At 51.0% G+C, this 17417-nt stretch overlaps 2 protein-coding genes across 3 annotated transcripts in view; one reads left to right on the top strand and one right to left on the bottom strand.

Moving 5' to 3' along the window:
- The first annotated feature begins 292 nt into the window (after positions 1 to 292).
- On the top strand, positions 293 to 9715 carry PARS2 (prolyl-tRNA synthetase 2, mitochondrial). The gene is made up of 3 exons (XM_060624024.3): positions 293 to 411; positions 3038 to 3127; positions 4753 to 9715. Coding segments are annotated over exons 2-3 (1458 nt in total). The 5' UTR covers positions 293 to 411; positions 3038 to 3125; the 3' UTR covers positions 6209 to 9715.
- Positions 9716 to 13927: 4212 nt separating this feature from the next.
- The window catches only part of TTC4 (tetratricopeptide repeat domain 4), a 30724-nt gene continuing 27234 nt past the window's right edge, over positions 13928 to 17417 (bottom strand). Inside the window, exons 10-11 of one of the 2 annotated variants that reach the window (XM_078451880.2) lie at positions 15009 to 15102; positions 13928 to 14115 (exon numbers count right to left, since the gene is read on the bottom strand). In XM_078451880.2, the coding sequence (XP_078308006.1) occupies positions 14041 to 14115; positions 15009 to 15102 (169 nt within the window). In that variant the 3' untranslated portion in view covers positions 13928 to 14040. Of the gene's footprint in view, positions 15103 to 17417 lie in introns of both variants that reach the window. The other variant, XM_060624026.3, reaches the window with a different exon arrangement.

Raw genomic sequence — 17417 nt, forward strand, 5'->3', positions numbered from 1 at the left:
TTCGCTAGCCTTTCCTTTCAGAGTGGGGTGGCCCCTGGCAGTGGGAGGGAACACCAAGCTCAAAACCCAGGCTTTTATCATAGAGTTACACCTCCCTACCTCCTAGAGGGCACTTCCGGAACAGCAGTTTATTCTTTGCTGCCCAAACCAATCTATGTGGAGGAGAGCCGGACTCTTTCTCCTTGGCTAAACTTCCGGAAAACCTCCACGTGCGTCTGGGGCGGGGGTTGGGGGTGGGGGCAGGCCCCGTGAGAGCGGCTTTGTGATTGGCAGGTAAGGCAGGAGGCGGGGCTTCGGGCGGACGTGCCCCTGGCGCAGGCGCGTTGGGCCGGCGTGGCCGTCGGGCCGGCGGTCTCGGCTGGGACTTCAGTTGTTTCTGCGCGGTTCTGCTCTCGGCTGGGACTTCGGTTGGTGAGTGTGGGGTGACAGAGGTTGGGCGGGGCGGGCGGTGAGAGGGCTGGGTCTCGGTTTTTGGACCTTGGTGGCCGTGCTTCCACGTGCATCCCGTCCTTGGTTTGGGGAGGGGTCGCTATCACCTGAACTCCGGGATAGTGTTTCCTCTGTTGTAAAATGAGGGCAGGACTTCCTCCTTTGTCTGCCTGGGGTCTTGTGAGTGCCCTGACGTTCCTAGAAGTGCCAGCCCTGGAGAGACCCTCTGGGATCACCGGGTGACCCAGCCAACCTTCCCATTTTACGTATGGGGAAAGTGAGGCCCGGAGAGTGAAGTCGTTTGACCGAGGTCACCCAGCCAGTGAAGGCCGAGCCAGCACGTAGGACTGTCCCTGGGGTTCCATTGCTGCTTTATGCAGCACGGTCCGAGACGGAGACTGGAGATTGGAGGCGGGAACCTAAGCATGCCGGGTGTGCCCCTGCACTCCTCTGCTGTGTCGCTTGTCAGGTGGCCTCACATCTCTGAGCTCACCTCTTCTGTGAGTTGGACATAACGATAATAATGGCAAAACTATTATATACCAGGCAGTGTCGGCAGCACTTGAGGCCCAGCTTTCCTGATTGGATTGCGGGGCCATTGTGAGTTAACCTTAAAAGAGGCCTGTGCTCCAAAGATTGAGCCCCGCGCCTCTGTAAAAATTTGGTGAATGACTGATGGACTCAGAGGCCCTTTGCTAGAGTCTGAGGTGCAGAATACATTAATTACTGTACTGCTTTAGAGGTACTGTCTGTAGATAACGCTGAAATTTTGAGATGATAAATAATTATTCTCCCGTCTGCGTAAGCTGAGGGGTCTGAGGACAGGCACACGATGGGAGTGAGGGCAGAGGGTTTAAGGCTCTTATTTAAACTATCCAGATAATTGTTTTATTGCGTCCGTCACTTAGCTTTTCATTTACTAATATATTTGATTAGGACACATAATTAACTCTTCAGTGTGATGCTAGGCCCTGAAGCCTGACAATGTAGAAAACATCACGAACTCCTCGTTTAATGGAGGAATAGGACCTGAAATACTGCTCAACTCCCAGTGCCTGGCACACAGCAGTTTCTCAGAAATAGCTTTGAAAATTATTCCAGTCCAGTAAACTGTAGAGCGTTGTGTGCAGTGGGAGCACAGAGAAGGAAGTGGTCATCTCTGAGGGTTTGGGAAGCTTCTTGTAATAGGTGAACCTTGAATGATGGAGTTGCTGGGGTGAAGCTGGCCAATTCCAGGAATGCTGAGCAGTCTGGGGCATGTTGGGGGAGTGGTAGGGTAAAAAGCTGGGAAGAGGTTTGTTGGGATCAAAATACAAAGAGGCTTCATGTAAACGGAAGTACCATTCCAAGAAAATGATGACGAGGAGCCATTAATGGGTTATAAGCCGGGGCATGATTGGATCAATTATCTTTTTAGCTGTAATATGGAGACCAGACAGACAGGGGTCAGGAGTCACTCAGTTCAGTCATTGGTGGACATTTATTGAGTATCCACTGTGTCCAGGCACCGTGCTGGATGCTGCGGATACAACTTGGAATAAGACAGACATGGTCACTGCCTGCCTGGAGTTTATTGTGCTTTTCCCAGTGTGGTCCCTGGTCTAACAGCATCAGCATCACCTGGAAACTTGTTAGAACGGCAGTTTCTCTGCGCACACCCCAGGCCTGCTGAATCAGAAAGTCTGGGGCTGAGGCCCCACGGTCAATGTTGTAACAAGCCCTCCAGGTGATTCTAATGCTCGACTTAAGTTTCACAACCACCTGGCTACCGTAATGGACCAAGAGGTTTTGAGAGGCCAACCCAGGGTAGAGGCAGCAAGAGCCAGAAAGGAGAGGGTGGACTTGAGAGGGAGGTCAGAGACGGACTCCTCTGCTTTAAGAGGAGTTAAGGATGAAGGAGTGTCTGGTGTGGGCCACTGGCTCGCGGTTTACCAGATGAGAACCATGTGTACTTGCCTCCAGAGCCCACACTTTTCCATTCAGTCGCATTAGGGCTCTGCGGCAGTGCCTGCCAACCTGTCTCAGGCCACGGGCCATGTGGGAGATGATAATATTTGTACTGTGCATGGGGGACATGGATGAGGCTGCTTGAGGTGGCAGGAGACCAGCTGGAGGACTCGAGGCCACTAGGACCTGGAAGGGGCCACCCAGGGGTTCCAGGCTCCCAGAGCCAAGAGGAGCCGGCAACCCATTGTCAGCAAACCACAGGGCAGCTCTGCTTCACGGGAGATGCCGAAAGGTAGGGCTGTCCCTGGACTTGGCAACATAAATCGAGAACCCTGAGGGGTGCCTGGGTGGCTCAGTCGGCTAAGCGCCCGACTTCGGCTCAGGTCATGATCTCACAGTTTGTGAGTTCAAGTCCCGCGTCGGGCTCTGTGCTGACAGCTCGGAGCCTGGAGCCTGCTTCACATTCTAGTCTCCCTCTCTCTCTGCTCCTCCCCTGCTCACGCTCAGTCTCTCTCTCTCTCCTTCAAAAATAAATAAAAACATTTAAAAAAAAAAAAAAAAAGAACCTTGAAAGAGTTCTGTGTGTTGACTCAGTAATTCCTTTCCTGAGAATCTCTCCCAAATGTACAACAAACAAACAAACGCCTTCTGTTCATTGTAGATTGTACATAACAGAGAAGATGACACCTCCCTGATAGCAGGAGAATCGTTTCTGATCTACTCAGTGGAATGTTGTATTGCCATCAGGAATGTGAGTATTTTGTAACATCGTAGAGGAACACGTGTGCTCATTTAGTAGACAGCGTCTGGTAAAGCCCTGCTCCGTGCTGAGTGGTGGGCCAGTTAGATTTGGTCCTTGGCTGCATGGAACTGAGTGCCTGGGAGGAAGACAGCAGTCACTCCTGAGAGGGATTGGTGATCAGTCGGGACTGCTGTGGGAGACGCTGGCCTTTGGGACATGGGAGTGGGACATGGAAGGCATCCCAGAGGACAGGATGGTGATCCCGAGGCTGGGAGGATGAGTAGGTGTTGGTACGCAAAGGGCACAGTGTGTTTAAGAGTGGGTGTGGTGCGGCTAGAACACAGGGCGATTGGGGAGGCTAAGCTCCAGGGGGCCAGCAGCCAGCTCACAGGTGTGCCCAGAAGGTCAAAAGCTTGCACTTGATTCTGAGAGTAGCAGGAAGTTGTTGGAGGGCTTTAGGAAAGAAACACTGTTACCGTATGTGCTGGGACGTGTTCCCTGTGGCTGCAGCATGGAGCATGGATTGGAGGAAGGCGGGCATGGAAGTGGGGGGCCCGGTGCAGAGGCTGCTGCGGAGGCCCAGGGGAGAGATGGTGGTGGCCTGGATGGAGGCTCTGGAGGTGGGGAGAAGGGGCAGATTGAACAGCAAGCGAAGAGATAGGAATGACAAGGCCGAGAAGGTTGGTGAGGGGACAGAGTGGATGAACCCAGGCTTCTAGTTTGGGCAAAGGTGGCTTTTGGTGCCATTGTGAGTGATAGGCCACACTGAAGGGGGAGCAGTTTTGGCGGCAGGGCAGTTGCGGGGTGGGGGGGGCGGAATACTGAGTTCCCTCTGGGGTGCTGAGTTTAGAGTATCCATGCAGCTCCTTCTCCAGGAGACTGTTGGATAGGGAGGTCTGAAGTGTGAGAGAGACAGACGGGGTACAGGTGTTGACTCAGAGTCGTGAGCGTGAGGCCTGACCAGAGAGTGCTCTGGCGGGGAGAGGCACAAGACACCTAAGGCAGGAGCCGGGTGGGGATGTGGGCAAAAGAGCAAGGCTGGCAAAAGGGACGAGGGCTTGTCAGCAGCAGTTGTCTCTGGGCCGAGGGATTAGACTTGATTTCCTTTTCTTTTTTGTTTCTGTTTTTTCCCAGTTCTCTGTTATAACTATAGTAAATATTGATTGCACTCATAGAATGTGCCAGATACTGTCCTAGTAACTTTTTATAACTCTTCTAAATTCCCATAAGAAACCTACAAGACAGGTCTTACTGTTTTCCCATCGTACAGATGAAGAAACTGAGCACAGAGGGGTTAAGTCACATGTCCCGAGCTACACAGGGTGCCGTCAGCAACAGCCTGCCTGGAATCCAGGCTGCCTGGTTCCACGGCTGTGCACTCCCCACGCAGTGGTGTCTCTCCACAATACGCTGTTGTATTTTTATAAATGGGAAAATAATTGTGTTTTTTTTAAAATAGCAGTAGAGGTAAGAGAAGTAGGACTTGAATCTGCTAGAAAATTAGAGGTGAAAGGGTTTGCACCTGCAAAGTCAGTAGCTGGCTGAGAGGTCTGTGGGAGACGAGACCGAGCTGGCTCCGTCATGGCGTCGGAGCACAGTTAACGCTTATTTCTGCACGGCTCGTTTTCCTCCAGGCACAAGTGCTTCCCCGCACGGGGTGCCATGGAAGGGCTGCTGTCAAGATGCAGGGCACTGCCCGCCCTGACCACCTGCGGCCACCAGCTCTCTGGGTACGTTCCTCACAGGTTTTACCACTGTGGCCCAGAGAGAGGGAAGCGCTTGGTGCTGTCCCGCATGTTCCAGCCCCAGAACCTTCGGGAAGACCAGGTGCTCTCTCCTGAGGGCAGATCTGGCGACCTGAGCTGTAAGAGCCAGCGGCTGATGCTGCAGGTGGGTCTGATCCACCCGGCAAGCCCCGGCTGTTACCACCTCCTGCCTTATACCGTGCGTGCCATAGAGAAGCTTGAGCGGGTGATAGACCAGGAGATGCAGGCCATCGGGGGACAGAAGGTCAACATGCCCAGCCTCAGCCCAGCAGAGCTCTGGCGCGCCACCAAGCGGTGGGACTTGATGGGCAAGGAGCTGCTAAGACTTAGAGACAGACACGGCAAGGAATACTGCTTAGGACCAACTCACGAGGAAGCCATCACGGCCCTGGTCGCCTCCCAGCAGACACTGTCCTACAAGCAGCTTCCGTTCCTGCTGTACCAGGTGACAAGGAAGTTTCGGGACGAGCCCAGGCCCCGCTTTGGTCTTCTTCGCGGCCGGGAGTTTTACATGAAGGACATGTACACCTTCGACTCTTCCCCAGAGGCCGCCCTGGAGACCTACGGCCTGGTGTGCGGGGCCTACAGCAGCCTGTTCCACAGGCTGGGGCTGCAGTGCGTCAGGGTCCAGGCGGACGTGGGCAGCATCGGGGGCACCACGTCTCACGAGTTCCAGCTGCCGGCCGAGGTCGGGGAGGACCGGTTTGCGGTCTGTCCCGGCTGCGGCTTCTCGGCCAACACGGAGATGCTGCACTCGTCGCAGACCAGCTGCCCTGCTTGCCGGGGACCACTGACCGAAAGCAGAGGCATCGAGGTGGGGCACACGTTTTACCTGGGCACCAAGTACTCCTCCATTTTCAGTGCCCAGTTTACCAACGCCCACGGCAAACTGTGCCTGGCCGAGATGGGCTGCTACGGCCTGGGTGTGACGCGGATACTGGCTGCCGGCATTGAGGTGCTGTCCACCGAAGACTCTGTTCGCTGGCCCAGCCTCCTCGCGCCTTACCACGTGTGCCTCATCCCCCCGAAGAAGGGCAGTAGGGAGGAGGCGGCCACCGAGCTCACGGGCAGCCTGTACGACCTCATCACGGAGGCAGTGCCGCAGCTTCGTGGTGAGGTCCTGCTCGATGACAGGACCCATCTGACCATTGGAAACAGACTGAAAGATGCCAACAAGTTTGGGTACCCCTTTGTGATCATCGCCGGCAAGAGGGCCCTGGAGGACCCTGCCCATTTTGAAGTCCGGTGCCAGAACACCGGTAAGGTGGTCTTCCTCACCAGAGAAGGAGTCACGGAACTTCTGAGCCAAGTGCAGGTCGTCTGAATACCCCCGAGCCACCCCCACCCCATCTCGCAGCCTTAGTGTTCATTCGGATGGTCTTTTCCTACACTCCTTCCCGGGGCCGGCCTCTCCAGGTACAAGGCAGCTCGTGGCAGGGGGAGCATGTTAGGGAAACCGACTTTTATCCAGTCCTTTGTTCCTACTCTTTGTATTTGAAGTTGGTGATTCCATTCTCTGGACTGGCAGTGTTGCCACATAGCATTCCTCTTATATTCCATTGTGGAGGCTTGTGGGTTAGGGGGCAGAGGGGCAAGAGAGAGCTGCTCATCCTGACCCTCAGGCGAGTCGCTTCCCTTCTCTGCCGAGTTTCCCGTGTGGAGGATGCGAGTGGCCCATGGACAAGGCCCTCCTGGCTCCAGCAGTCTGACCCCTCCTGGTGCCTCTTGCCGCGTTTGGTCTAGAGAGCAGTCCCACTGGCCCTCCCCCACTTGGTCATGTCCCCTTCCCTGCTGGGGCCTCAGTTTCCCCATCTGTGACATGAGAAAATGGAACTAGATCTGTAAAATTCTTAAGCTGTCACTGGGTGGTTCCAAAGAGGTTCACGGTGGGCAAATCTGGGTCCTCTGATCCCCTGTAGTCTAAGCTACACAGAGAATTGATAGAATTAACTAATGGCCCAAAACCACCTCCAGAGACCTGGCTCTTTTGGGGTGGCTTAGTGTGGAGTTGGTGTTATATTGATTGAATAAAGTCAAGCTACTGGGATGAGCCTTGCATAGTAACTTGGAACAGTGGTAATGCCTGCCGTTTTAACAGCAGCAGCTTCCTACCTGACACTCTTCTTTCCTTTTTTATCCTACTATTTCTACAGTTCACTCAAAAACAAAACAAAACCCACCTCTGAAGGCTGGGAATATGTTTTAAACCATTTCTCCCCCAAATGTAGGGATAGCAGGCTTCAGGTACCATGGTGAACTTGTCTTGGGTCCAGAGTTGGGTCCTAGTGCCGCACCAGGGGTGCATATTAAGGTCTCTGCCCATAATCTGTGGAAACTGGGAGCAGGCTTGAGCCACAGAGCAGTGCCACCTGCTTTCACTTCTCCTGCTCATCAGATTATGGTCTCTACACGTCCAAAGCTAACAAGATTCTGTCACAGTCAAGCTCAGGGCCGCCACCTCTGGAAGTGTTTTGCCCTCTGCCTCCCCCACGCTCTCCCATTCAGCGTTGATTCTTGTTTGGAGCACACACAGCTCATTGTTCGTGCACCCCCCTCTCTTGGTTGACAGTCACCTCCCCAAGGTCATGGTCCTGGGCTGATTCCCAGTGTAGCACACTTCTTGGCCAGTTGTCCCACCTGCCAAACAGCTCCCAGCAGTGTGTTCCTGCTGCTGCTGTCACTGCTCAAGTAACCCACGCCCCAGCACACACCATCAGGTCTCCTCATTAACATTCATGCCAAGCCCTGATGACCCCCAGGCCAGGAGATGTGTATTCTGAGAGCAGACCTAGAAAGGCTGGATTAGAAGTTAGGGGACTTTACCCTTGGCTGCACTTTGGAATTACCTAGGTCCCACCCGGAAAAGTTCTGGTTAGAGTCTGGGGTACGGCCTGGGCATCCTGCATTTGAAAGCTCCATAGATGCGCTCCATAGATGCACGAAGTCGATTCAGGGTTCCCAGTGTGCTTACGGGCAGCCACCATCTCTGAGCCACTGTGCAGCTGAGCATTTCTTAGAGTAATTTCCTGTGTGCGCTGTCAGACTGACTCTGCTTTTAATGGTCTGGTCATTTATTTGTTAAGGGCCTGCCATGCACTGGTATGCTGTGAGGCACTTTTATATACCATTTGCACACCAAAAACTGTGCAGGGTGGATGCTGTTCTCCTTTTACCGATGATGAACCTGAAGCTTCATCTTTTAAGTGTCAGAGCTAGAATCTGAATATTGACCAAAACCTATGCCATTCCTGCTATAACTGCATGGCCTCTGCCTAGACGAAAGTGATTTCAGTAAATAAAACTGAATTCTTTATGCCTTTCTAATCCAGTTAGCCTAAAATAGATGAGAAATTAGAATCTGTGTGAATTGGTGCTTAATTTTTTTAAATTTCTTATTGAAGTACAGTTGATACACAATGTGACACTGGTTTGAAGTGAACAGCATAGCGATTCAGTAACTACACATTAAGCTGTGCTCACAAGTGTAGCTACCGTCTGTCACCATGCAACACTGTTACAATACCACTGACTGTATTCCCTGTGCCGTACCTTTCATCCCTGTGTCTTATTCACTCCACAACTAGAAGCCTGTACCTCCCACTCCTTTTTTTTAATTTAAATTTGTGCTCCATAAACTGGTTTATGTAAGGCTAGCCTAATACAAGCACTCTTAAAAACCAGAGTCCAGGAGGAGAGAACCAATTAACTTTTAAATTCTTCATAAATGTTCGAGTTATTTGAGGAGGACACAGAATCATGGAAGTTTCGAACAGGAGGACTTGGAGCCCGCCTGTCCACCTCTCATTTCACAGAAGGGAAGCAGGCCCAGACTGGGCGTTCACCTGTCACACACCATCTGACAGCAGGACACCTGATTGCAGGCCGAGTGCTGTGTCCCCTGAATTAGGCTACCTCCAGTCGATCTTGTTGCATCAAGAATGGTCTGGCTGGATCACCGTTTGAGCTATAGAAGCCTTGTAGCTGCGAAACAGGTACCGTCCTCTGTTTTCCAAGGGAGATGAATCCAGGGAGAACAGTGATTTGCTCAAGGGCAAGCTGACCTGACACCTAGGTGTCCTCCTGATTACTAAGCCACCATGTCTTGGAAGAAGCCAGGGGCGGTATGATATGGGGGGAAGATCAGAACCTTGAAGAGACATAATCCTAGATCCAGCACTTACCAGGGATGTGACCTTAAGACAAATTACTCGCCTTTTCTGCTTCTCAGCTTCTTCATCCCTAAGATGTGCTCATGGCCATGCCCCTCTCAGGGTGGCCTGCGGTTGGCTGAGCGTATTACTTACGTGAAATGCTTAACCCTGTGCTCTCAGCAAGCACTTCCTTCACACCAGACAACTTAGGAAATGCCACCATTGGGAGCTCAAGTTCTGCTGTTAACTTGTCTCAAGACCTGGATCTTGTTTTCTTGATCTGATGCTTTACAACCTTCCTGGGGAGTGCCACGGGCAGGACTTCAGTGATGCCTGTGGAATGACTCCATCTCCTTAGAGAAAAGACCAATATTCTCACACTGTGTACCTTACTGTCTCTTTTCTGAACCTGCCAATGTTACTTCTTGCCATAAACTGGTGAAATGGAGATGCTGGCAAAATAACAGGTACAGGATGTATTATCATTGTTCATTCCTTGGGGAGATCTAGAAGCAACTGGCTGGGAAATATTTAGCAGAGTTAATACTTGGGGACAAAAGCTGGTGCATAACAAAACCATTGTGTAAATCAAGCTTAGAATGTAAATCAAGGGCCCCATTAATACCCTGTTTTCATGGAAGAAACACCTTTGGGCTATCAATAAAGATGCTTTGTAGAAATCTGTTGAAACTCATTTCTTTAACTACCTGAGTGCCAAAGAACTTCACAGAGTTCCCACCATCCATTTCTACACCAAGATTCCAGAATGCTTTTTAGAATGGATTGTTATGCATCCAAGGGCGTGTAAGGCTTTGTTTTAGAGTTAGGAGAAGTTTGATAATGTGGAAAATGGGAAACTTTTTTTTGATGTTAGTGCAAACTTAGGGTATACTTGAAAAAAATCAAGGTATTGCTCTTAAAATAATGACTTACATCATAGTGACCCACACTAGAGACTGTGGAGTCAGACTGCCTAGGCCACTTGATAGCTATATGACCCTGTGCAAGGTGCTTCCTGTGCTTCTGCAGTAAAACAGGGACAGCAGTGCCTGGCTCACAGCAGGTGCTGGGTAAGTGGCAGCGGCCTTTACACTTGGCCAGTTAGCCCTCTGCACGTAGTAGGTGGGTGGATGGTGCACGTGGGCCAACAGAGGGGGGTGGCACCTTTAGGGTCCCCCTGATCAGGCACCGCTTTGGTGCAGGGATGGTCGGTGTTCACTCCTGTTGAGCCAGCAGCTCTGAAGGGTGATGAGCTTCCATAGTTAACAGCCTAATTGCCCTTGGCTAAATAGAACTCTGTAGGGCTAGGAGAGCGAGGAGGAAGCACTTGTTAATGGTGACTGAGAACACGCCGTTTGCAAGGAAGAATTTGTTGCCCAGCCTCCCTCAGAAAGCTCGAGGGCTGACCGGAACCCTACTGGCAGGGTGTCAGGTGTTGTGGGGAGTCAGCTGTGGGCTCTGGCAGTCTGGCTCTGGGGAGACTGGACTCTTTTGCCCAGGCAGACAGGCTGGGGACATTGCAGGACAGTGAATGCCAAGACTTTGTGACAACATTGGAGTGAACAGGCAAAGGGCTGCTGGGTCTAGTGCCAACTCCTGCAAGGCAGAGGCCCAGTCTTACTGCTGCGGATGTATCCTGAAGGGCTTAGGGGAGTTGTGAATTCAAGTTCTGGCTCTACTTCTCGCTAGCTAGCTAACACTGGGCAGGTTACCCTCTCTGTGCCGGTTTTCTTGTCAGTAAAATGGTTCTGTAAACTACTTGCCCCCTGGAAGTGTCAGGAGTGAGCAAGTCAGCCCACACGAAGCACCCTAGAACACTGTCTGGCATATCCTAAGTGCTCAGTAGATGGCAGCTGTTACTAGTGAGCCAGGCCACTTATGCACTCCCCCTGGAATATGCCAGGATTGCTTGAGGGGTCCTTCCAACTCCCACTCCCCACCCTTCCCTGTCCCTTCCCCAACCTCATGGCCCATATCCATCTTGTGTGGTGGCTTCCCCCCCAGTCTGTTTAGAATTTATCACCCCTTCCTCTGTGCCATCAGTCAGTAACTATTTGTTGTGTATCTGCTGTGTGCTGTGCTAGGTGCTGGCGGTACAAAAGTGTACAGTTCACGGCCCCGGACTCAGTTTACAAAGATGTGGGAGGAACTATCCAGTAAGTGGGCAATTACAATGCAGTGTGACAAGTGTGGTAATAGTACAGGTGCCGTGGGACATGTGAGATAGGCGGCCAGGAGGGCATCCTGGAGGTAGCAGCCAGGCCTGAGTAAAGATTAGAAAAGACAGAAAAGGAACAATTGGGGGTGGAGGCAAGGGTAGAAGTGAGAGTAAGAATTCTCCAGGCAGAGGGAGCAGAATGTGCAAAGGTCCAAAGCTAAGAGCGTGGCATGATTAGAGAATAAAAGAAATAAGTGGCACAGATTGAGCACTTAGTTTGAGGCAAGCTCTGTTCATGTGCATCACATAGAATAATTCACATAATCCTTACAGCTCCTGTGTGAGGTAGGTGCTATTATGCTATACGTGTTGCACGTGAGGAAACTGAGGCACAGTGCCCAAGGAGGTGCCTGAGGCCACCAGCTAGTGTGTTGCAGGGCTGGAATTGGCAGGCAGGCAGCCTGGGTCCAGAGGTAATACTTAAGCCACGGCACTGTCCTGCCCCATAGCTTAACTGTGTCCAGGATGGCTGGGCTAAGGCAGTTGGAAAGAGGAAGCCACAGAAGTGGTTGGGGCCAGATTCTGAAGAGCACTGAGTGCCACACCAAGAGTGTTTATGAGGGAATGGGGAGCTGCTGAGGGCTCTGAGCAGGGGTGAGGACTTGCTTGTTGTGGCTGTATTTCTCTTCCTTGGAGCAGTTTCCAGTCCAGGGTTAGACTTGTAACATCTACTCAAGAGCGTGATCTTGAGGGCAGAGGCTGCCTGATGCACTTGGGGCTCGATGCCCTGTCCTTGGTTGGTGCCAGTTAGGTTCAGTGTTTGTAAACAGAATAAAAGGAACAAGGAAGAGGAGGCAGGTGGGCTCTGGAGTGAGATGCTTGGGTTCAAATCCTGGCTCTGACAGTCACTAGTAGTGAGACCGTGTGCCCCCACCTCCTTTATAAACTTGGGATCATTTTATATCATTTATAAAATCGGGACCTGAGAGTGTGGCTGTCATAATGAAGAGAAAGCAGGTTTGCACAGCGCCAGAATGCTGTTGACAGCCACAATTCCTCCCCATTCCCTGCCTGCCCTTGTGTACCTGCCAGCAGTGTTTCAGGGGTGGCTTAAAGGGGCCTTGCCCCACCCCCAGGTTCTCCAGCTGCCACCCCAAATCAACAGAGGTAACCACACAGAAGTCTGGCGGTCCCACCTGTGTCCCTGGTCCTGTGATGAGGTGGTGCCCCTGGGTGGTGGGAAAGGCTCTGCCTCAAATCAGGGATGTGAAGAATGCTGATGCCTTGGCCTTGCCCATTCCTTCCCTCTGGGCCTCTTCATCTGTAAAATAAGGTGGTCCCATGGTTGAGTCTTTGAGGGAGCTCTGACTGGGATGGAGTCCCAGGTAGGGACAGGCGGCCGTGAGGCAGAGGGTGAGGGCCAGGCCACATGTCCCGTGGGACCCAGCTGCGTGAGTGGAGGAGGGGGTCAGGGGCTCATGCCAGGCCAGTGGGGCCCCTGCTCCTAACCGTAGCCAACTCTAGTCCTAGCCTCCATGCTCCATTCCTAAGTTTGTGCTCTATCCACTCCCTGGAGACCAAAGAGGACGGCAGAGGTCAGAAGGGGCAGAGCCCACGGGCTGGGGAGGCCAGAAGCCTTCTTGGAGGGGGTGTAAGGTGTGTACATGGGCTTGAGCCTGGGAATGCCGATGTTTGCATATGTATAGATGGGGCCTCAGAACAGGACTCTGGTTTTATTTTTTTGCTCATCATTTCCTTCACTCGTTTATTTATCCACTTCACGCACATGGAGCTCTCGGTGTGTCACACTCACTGTGTGTCAGTCCTGGGCACTAAGACAAATCCCCATCTGGCCTCTGCCCATTGAGAGTGTGCCTTCTGAAAGTTTTAGTGCAGTGCTTCTCAAACTCGGCATTATTGATAGTTTGGGCCAGATAACTTTTGTTGTGGGGGCTGTCCTATGTACCGTAGAATGTTTTTAGCAGTATCCCACCAAGTTGTGACAACCAAAACTGTCTCTAGACATTGGCAGGTACCCCTGGGGTGCAGGTCACCCCTGCTGAGAATCACTGGTCTAATGCTACCAATCTGCACACAGGTGGCACAGATAAGCCTGTGAGGTGGGTACAGTGACTCATGTTACAGATGGAGGCTCCAAGCACAATCCCTTCCTCCCAGGCACAGCAAGTCAGCAGCCACCAGGACCCTAGCTGTGGTCTGTCTGCCAAGCTAAGTCGCTTTCCTCCCTTTTCTGCTTCTCCCACTCACCCTAGCTGGATGGAGGGGCAGGGCCTAAAGAGAAGGCAGCCAGAAGCTGGCTGATAACTGGGCCCACCAGGAGCCTGAAGAAAGGGCTGGGTGGTGGGGATGACAGTCATGGAACTTCGTTTCTCAGGAGTGTCCAGAAGGGAGCAGGGAAAGCAGTCTGTGAGTGAAGATGAGTGAGGTGGCACACGGGGGCCTGTTCTACCCCAGGACAGGGAGGTTGCTGCTCCACAGAAGCCTGCAGTGCCCGCTAGGGTTGCTGTTAGGCCTCTTGCACAGTGCTGACTTAGGCAGTGGGGGAGAGAATGGCCTCTGTGTGGCCTGAGCTAGGCTTAGGGTGGAGACTGGACTTCTGCTTCCCAGCCACAAGCAGTCACCTGCACCTGGAAGGAAGGCTACATGGTTCTTTGTAAAAAAATTGCCCTTCAAAGATGATGAAGCGCACGGCACAAAACCTCAAATTACTCGATTTTGAGGACAGCAGCAGGTTTCAGTTTAATGATGTATTATTTAGCTTTGCTATAGTAACAAACTGCTTACTACTACAACAACATTTATTTCTAGTTCACGTCACAATCGACTCTACAGGCCAGTTGCTTCAGCTCTGCTCCACGTGTCTTGCCATTCTGGTACCCAGGCTGATGGAAGAGCCCCTACCTGGGAAATATGTTCACGACAGAAGGAAAAGCACATGAACTTACCAACCTTCTGTCTGGACACGTCCACCCACATCCCTCTGCATCCCCTGGTGGGTGGAGTAGGTACTGCAAGACATCACAGGGCTGCAGGTGAGGCCACGTACTACCCTCTAGGGAGCAGGAGGCAAATGGCTATAGACAAACATACAACCTATGACAATGACTCATCTGCAAAGATTTTTAAGAGGCGCAAAATCCTAAAATGTGAACACTGAAGGGGAACAAGTCTGTCACAGTTCTCCCTACCATACAGGTTAGAAAAACTGGTCAACTTTTTAGGGGTTTTGGACCCATTTATAGGTCTTTACAGGTGCAGAAACAGGAACTGGCTTTCCTGACCCCATCTCACTCCAAGGGTCTACCGTCCCCATACAGCAAGCCTCTCTGCTCATGAAATACCTGCAGGCCGGAGTCTCTAAGCTTGAATGCCTTAAAATTACTCGCGTGGTTTGAGAGAGAGCTTCTCTGAGGCTGCCAACACCACTAAGGTCCAGAACCATGGCACTAGATCCTGAGCCTGTGTCTACAGGTCAGTACTTCCTCAGGTCAGTTCCTGTGGTAATGGTAAGATGGTCCCTTCAGGGAATGGAGGCTGATGGTAACACAGCTCACAGTGACTCCAAGGATGCCATGACCAAGGTACAATTTTGAATCAACAGGGGAGAGTAGAGACCAGCTGGAACTTGGCACTGAGCAAAGAGGATGTAGTTCAGGGAAGTCAGCAGCTCTTCCCCCACCATGATGCATGGAAGGACTGTCCCCAGGGTGGCAGAAATGAAGTGTTGGGTTCAGATGATTCCAGGCAGAGGAGAGTGAGGGATGAGATCCAGGGGCCTGGCTCAGTCACTTTACCTGATGCACCTTTTTCCCCCGGACGTAATTCTTACAAAAACCAGAGGCTCCTACACAGACCAAAAATGCTGGTATCAGGGCTTTTACAAAGTACCTGCAGTGAACACAACAAAAGAGAGGGGTTAATTGAATTGCAATCTTAATCATCCATGTACCTTCCCAACAACATTCAAGGTGAACCTTTGGGTGTGAGTCAACATTAAAATGCAAGTTTAGCACATTTATTCGTTTGGTTGTTTACATATCTGGCAAATTAGCATGACCCTCTCCCTCTTACAACCTAGCCAGAACCTTTGGACCAGTCCTCTAGCATCATGAACGCCTGTAGCTAAACATCAAATAAGACTATAAGAGCAAACTTTCATTCATTCAAATTCATTCATTCACTCAAGTGTGTGCCCAGGGTAAGTTGGGCTCTGTGCTGAAATGAGATTAGAAAACAAGGGGCACCTAGGTGGCTCAGTCAGCTGAGCGTCTGACTCTTGATTTCAGCTCAGGGCATCATCTCACAGTTTGTGGGATCGAGCCCCGCATCAGGCTCTGCACTAACAGCACAGAGCCTGCTTGGGATTCTCTCTCCCTGCCCGGCCTCATGCTCTCTGTCTCGAAATAGTCAAAAACAAAACCATCCCATGCTCAAGTCCTGAAGGGACATAGAGAAATAATTAATGACAGCGAGACAATCACAGAAGCATCTGTGAGATACAGCATTAGCCCAAAGGGCATGATGCCCTCTATAGGAAAGGGGAATCAGGAAAAGCTTCCTGGAAGATGCTGTGTCCATGTGTACTTTAATTTAGAAAAGGGGTAGTAGTGATGGGACATGGGGGAGCAAACGTCAGGAGGTGCAGGTCACCAGAGCATTTGCTGTTGTTGGGGCATAAAGCAAGCAGAGTGGGGCAGGTTAGAGAGGTGGGCAAGGCCTCGGCCTCCCAGACTGAGGGGTATTAGCATTACCCAATGTGCTTGGATCTGGACAGAGGGGTCTATATATTTTGGCTCACCCGGTTCAACGTCTGAAATTACCCAAAACCTATCCTGGGTAGCCTCTTGCCTATGCCAATCATTTAAAAAGTAAACATTTCCAACAGCATTTACATTTTCTAAGAAGCATGAGATTGGCTTTCCTTTACAGATCTGCTTTGTTTAGCTTTTTTGGAGATGGGGAGAGAGCAGACCTCAGGCCTTTAAAGAAATGTGGTAATGGGCACCTGGGTAGGTCAGTCATTTAAGCATCCAACTCTATCTCAGCTCTGGTCTTGATCTCAGGGTCGTGAGTTCAAGCCCCGCACTCCATGCTAAGTGTGAAGCCCATTTAAAGAAATTTGTGGTAGTAATTTGCTAATAATGGATAAAAGGAATAGCTCAAAAATTGTCTATGGATTGGAAAAGGGATTTAACACCAAAAAACAAAAATAAAAACAAAAACACCACTTGCCAAGAGAAGTCATATCATTATCTGAAGAAATCTTCACCTGCCAAACCAAAGCAGAAACATCAAGACCAGCTAGATCCCCATTACTGAGTTAGTCACCACATTACCAATTCTTATCCAGTTTGCCTCTGAAATCTCTCTACAATCCACCCCTTACCTCCTGCCTCACCATCAAATAGTACATATGATCTGTACGCTACTCTGTTTTACCTAAACATCCCCTGTGGCTCCGTACACCACCACGATCAGGATAAAGTATGCTCTGGAACAGAGCATTCAAGGCCTTCGTGCATGGCTCCAACCCAGCTTTCCAGCCTCTTTCTCAGCACACCCAACCACCCTCATGTCCAACACAGTGGGCTTCTTTAGCCTAAATGCAAGACATTTGCTTTGCTCAAAGCTTAGGGAAAAATAGTCCAAGAGTCAACTCTGAAATCTACCCAGGGGATTCCCTCATAGTCCAGAACACCCTAAAGCTGAACAAACAGAAGCCAAATCCAACTGGCTGCCACAGCTACTAACAAAGACACACTTACAACAAGACTGCCCTTTACAGTTTACAAAACTACTGTGACTCCTACTCTCTTGCTGGCTCTCAAGTACCTGAGACAAATGTAGGCAAGAATTATCAGCCCCAATCTAAAGATGAGGAAACCTCCTCAGGGAGGAAGTATGTGCTTACAGTCCCACAGCTCGAAAATGATGGTGTCTTGACTTGAAGAACCAATGTTCTTTTCCATATAACAGTATCAGGGGACACAGGCACAATTAGGAAAAGAGCGCCAACCCTGCTGTTTTCAGGTACAAAAGCCAGGCAGCTTGTCCCTTCTCAGACCAGCACCATTCGCTTCTCCCAGTCTGAGGGTGTCCTGGCTGCAGTGTAATGAGCAGAGTCACACTGAAGCCTATTTGGCCAATGACCTGAACCAGTCTCCATGGCTGCCATCTCAGTTTTATGTCCAGGGCAGTAGGGA

This window comes from Panthera onca, chromosome C1 (assembly GCF_046562875.1).
Source record: "Panthera onca isolate mPanOnc1 chromosome C1, mPanOnc1 haplotype 2, whole genome shotgun sequence".
Classification (NCBI taxonomy): domain Eukaryota; kingdom Metazoa; phylum Chordata; class Mammalia; order Carnivora; family Felidae; genus Panthera; species Panthera onca.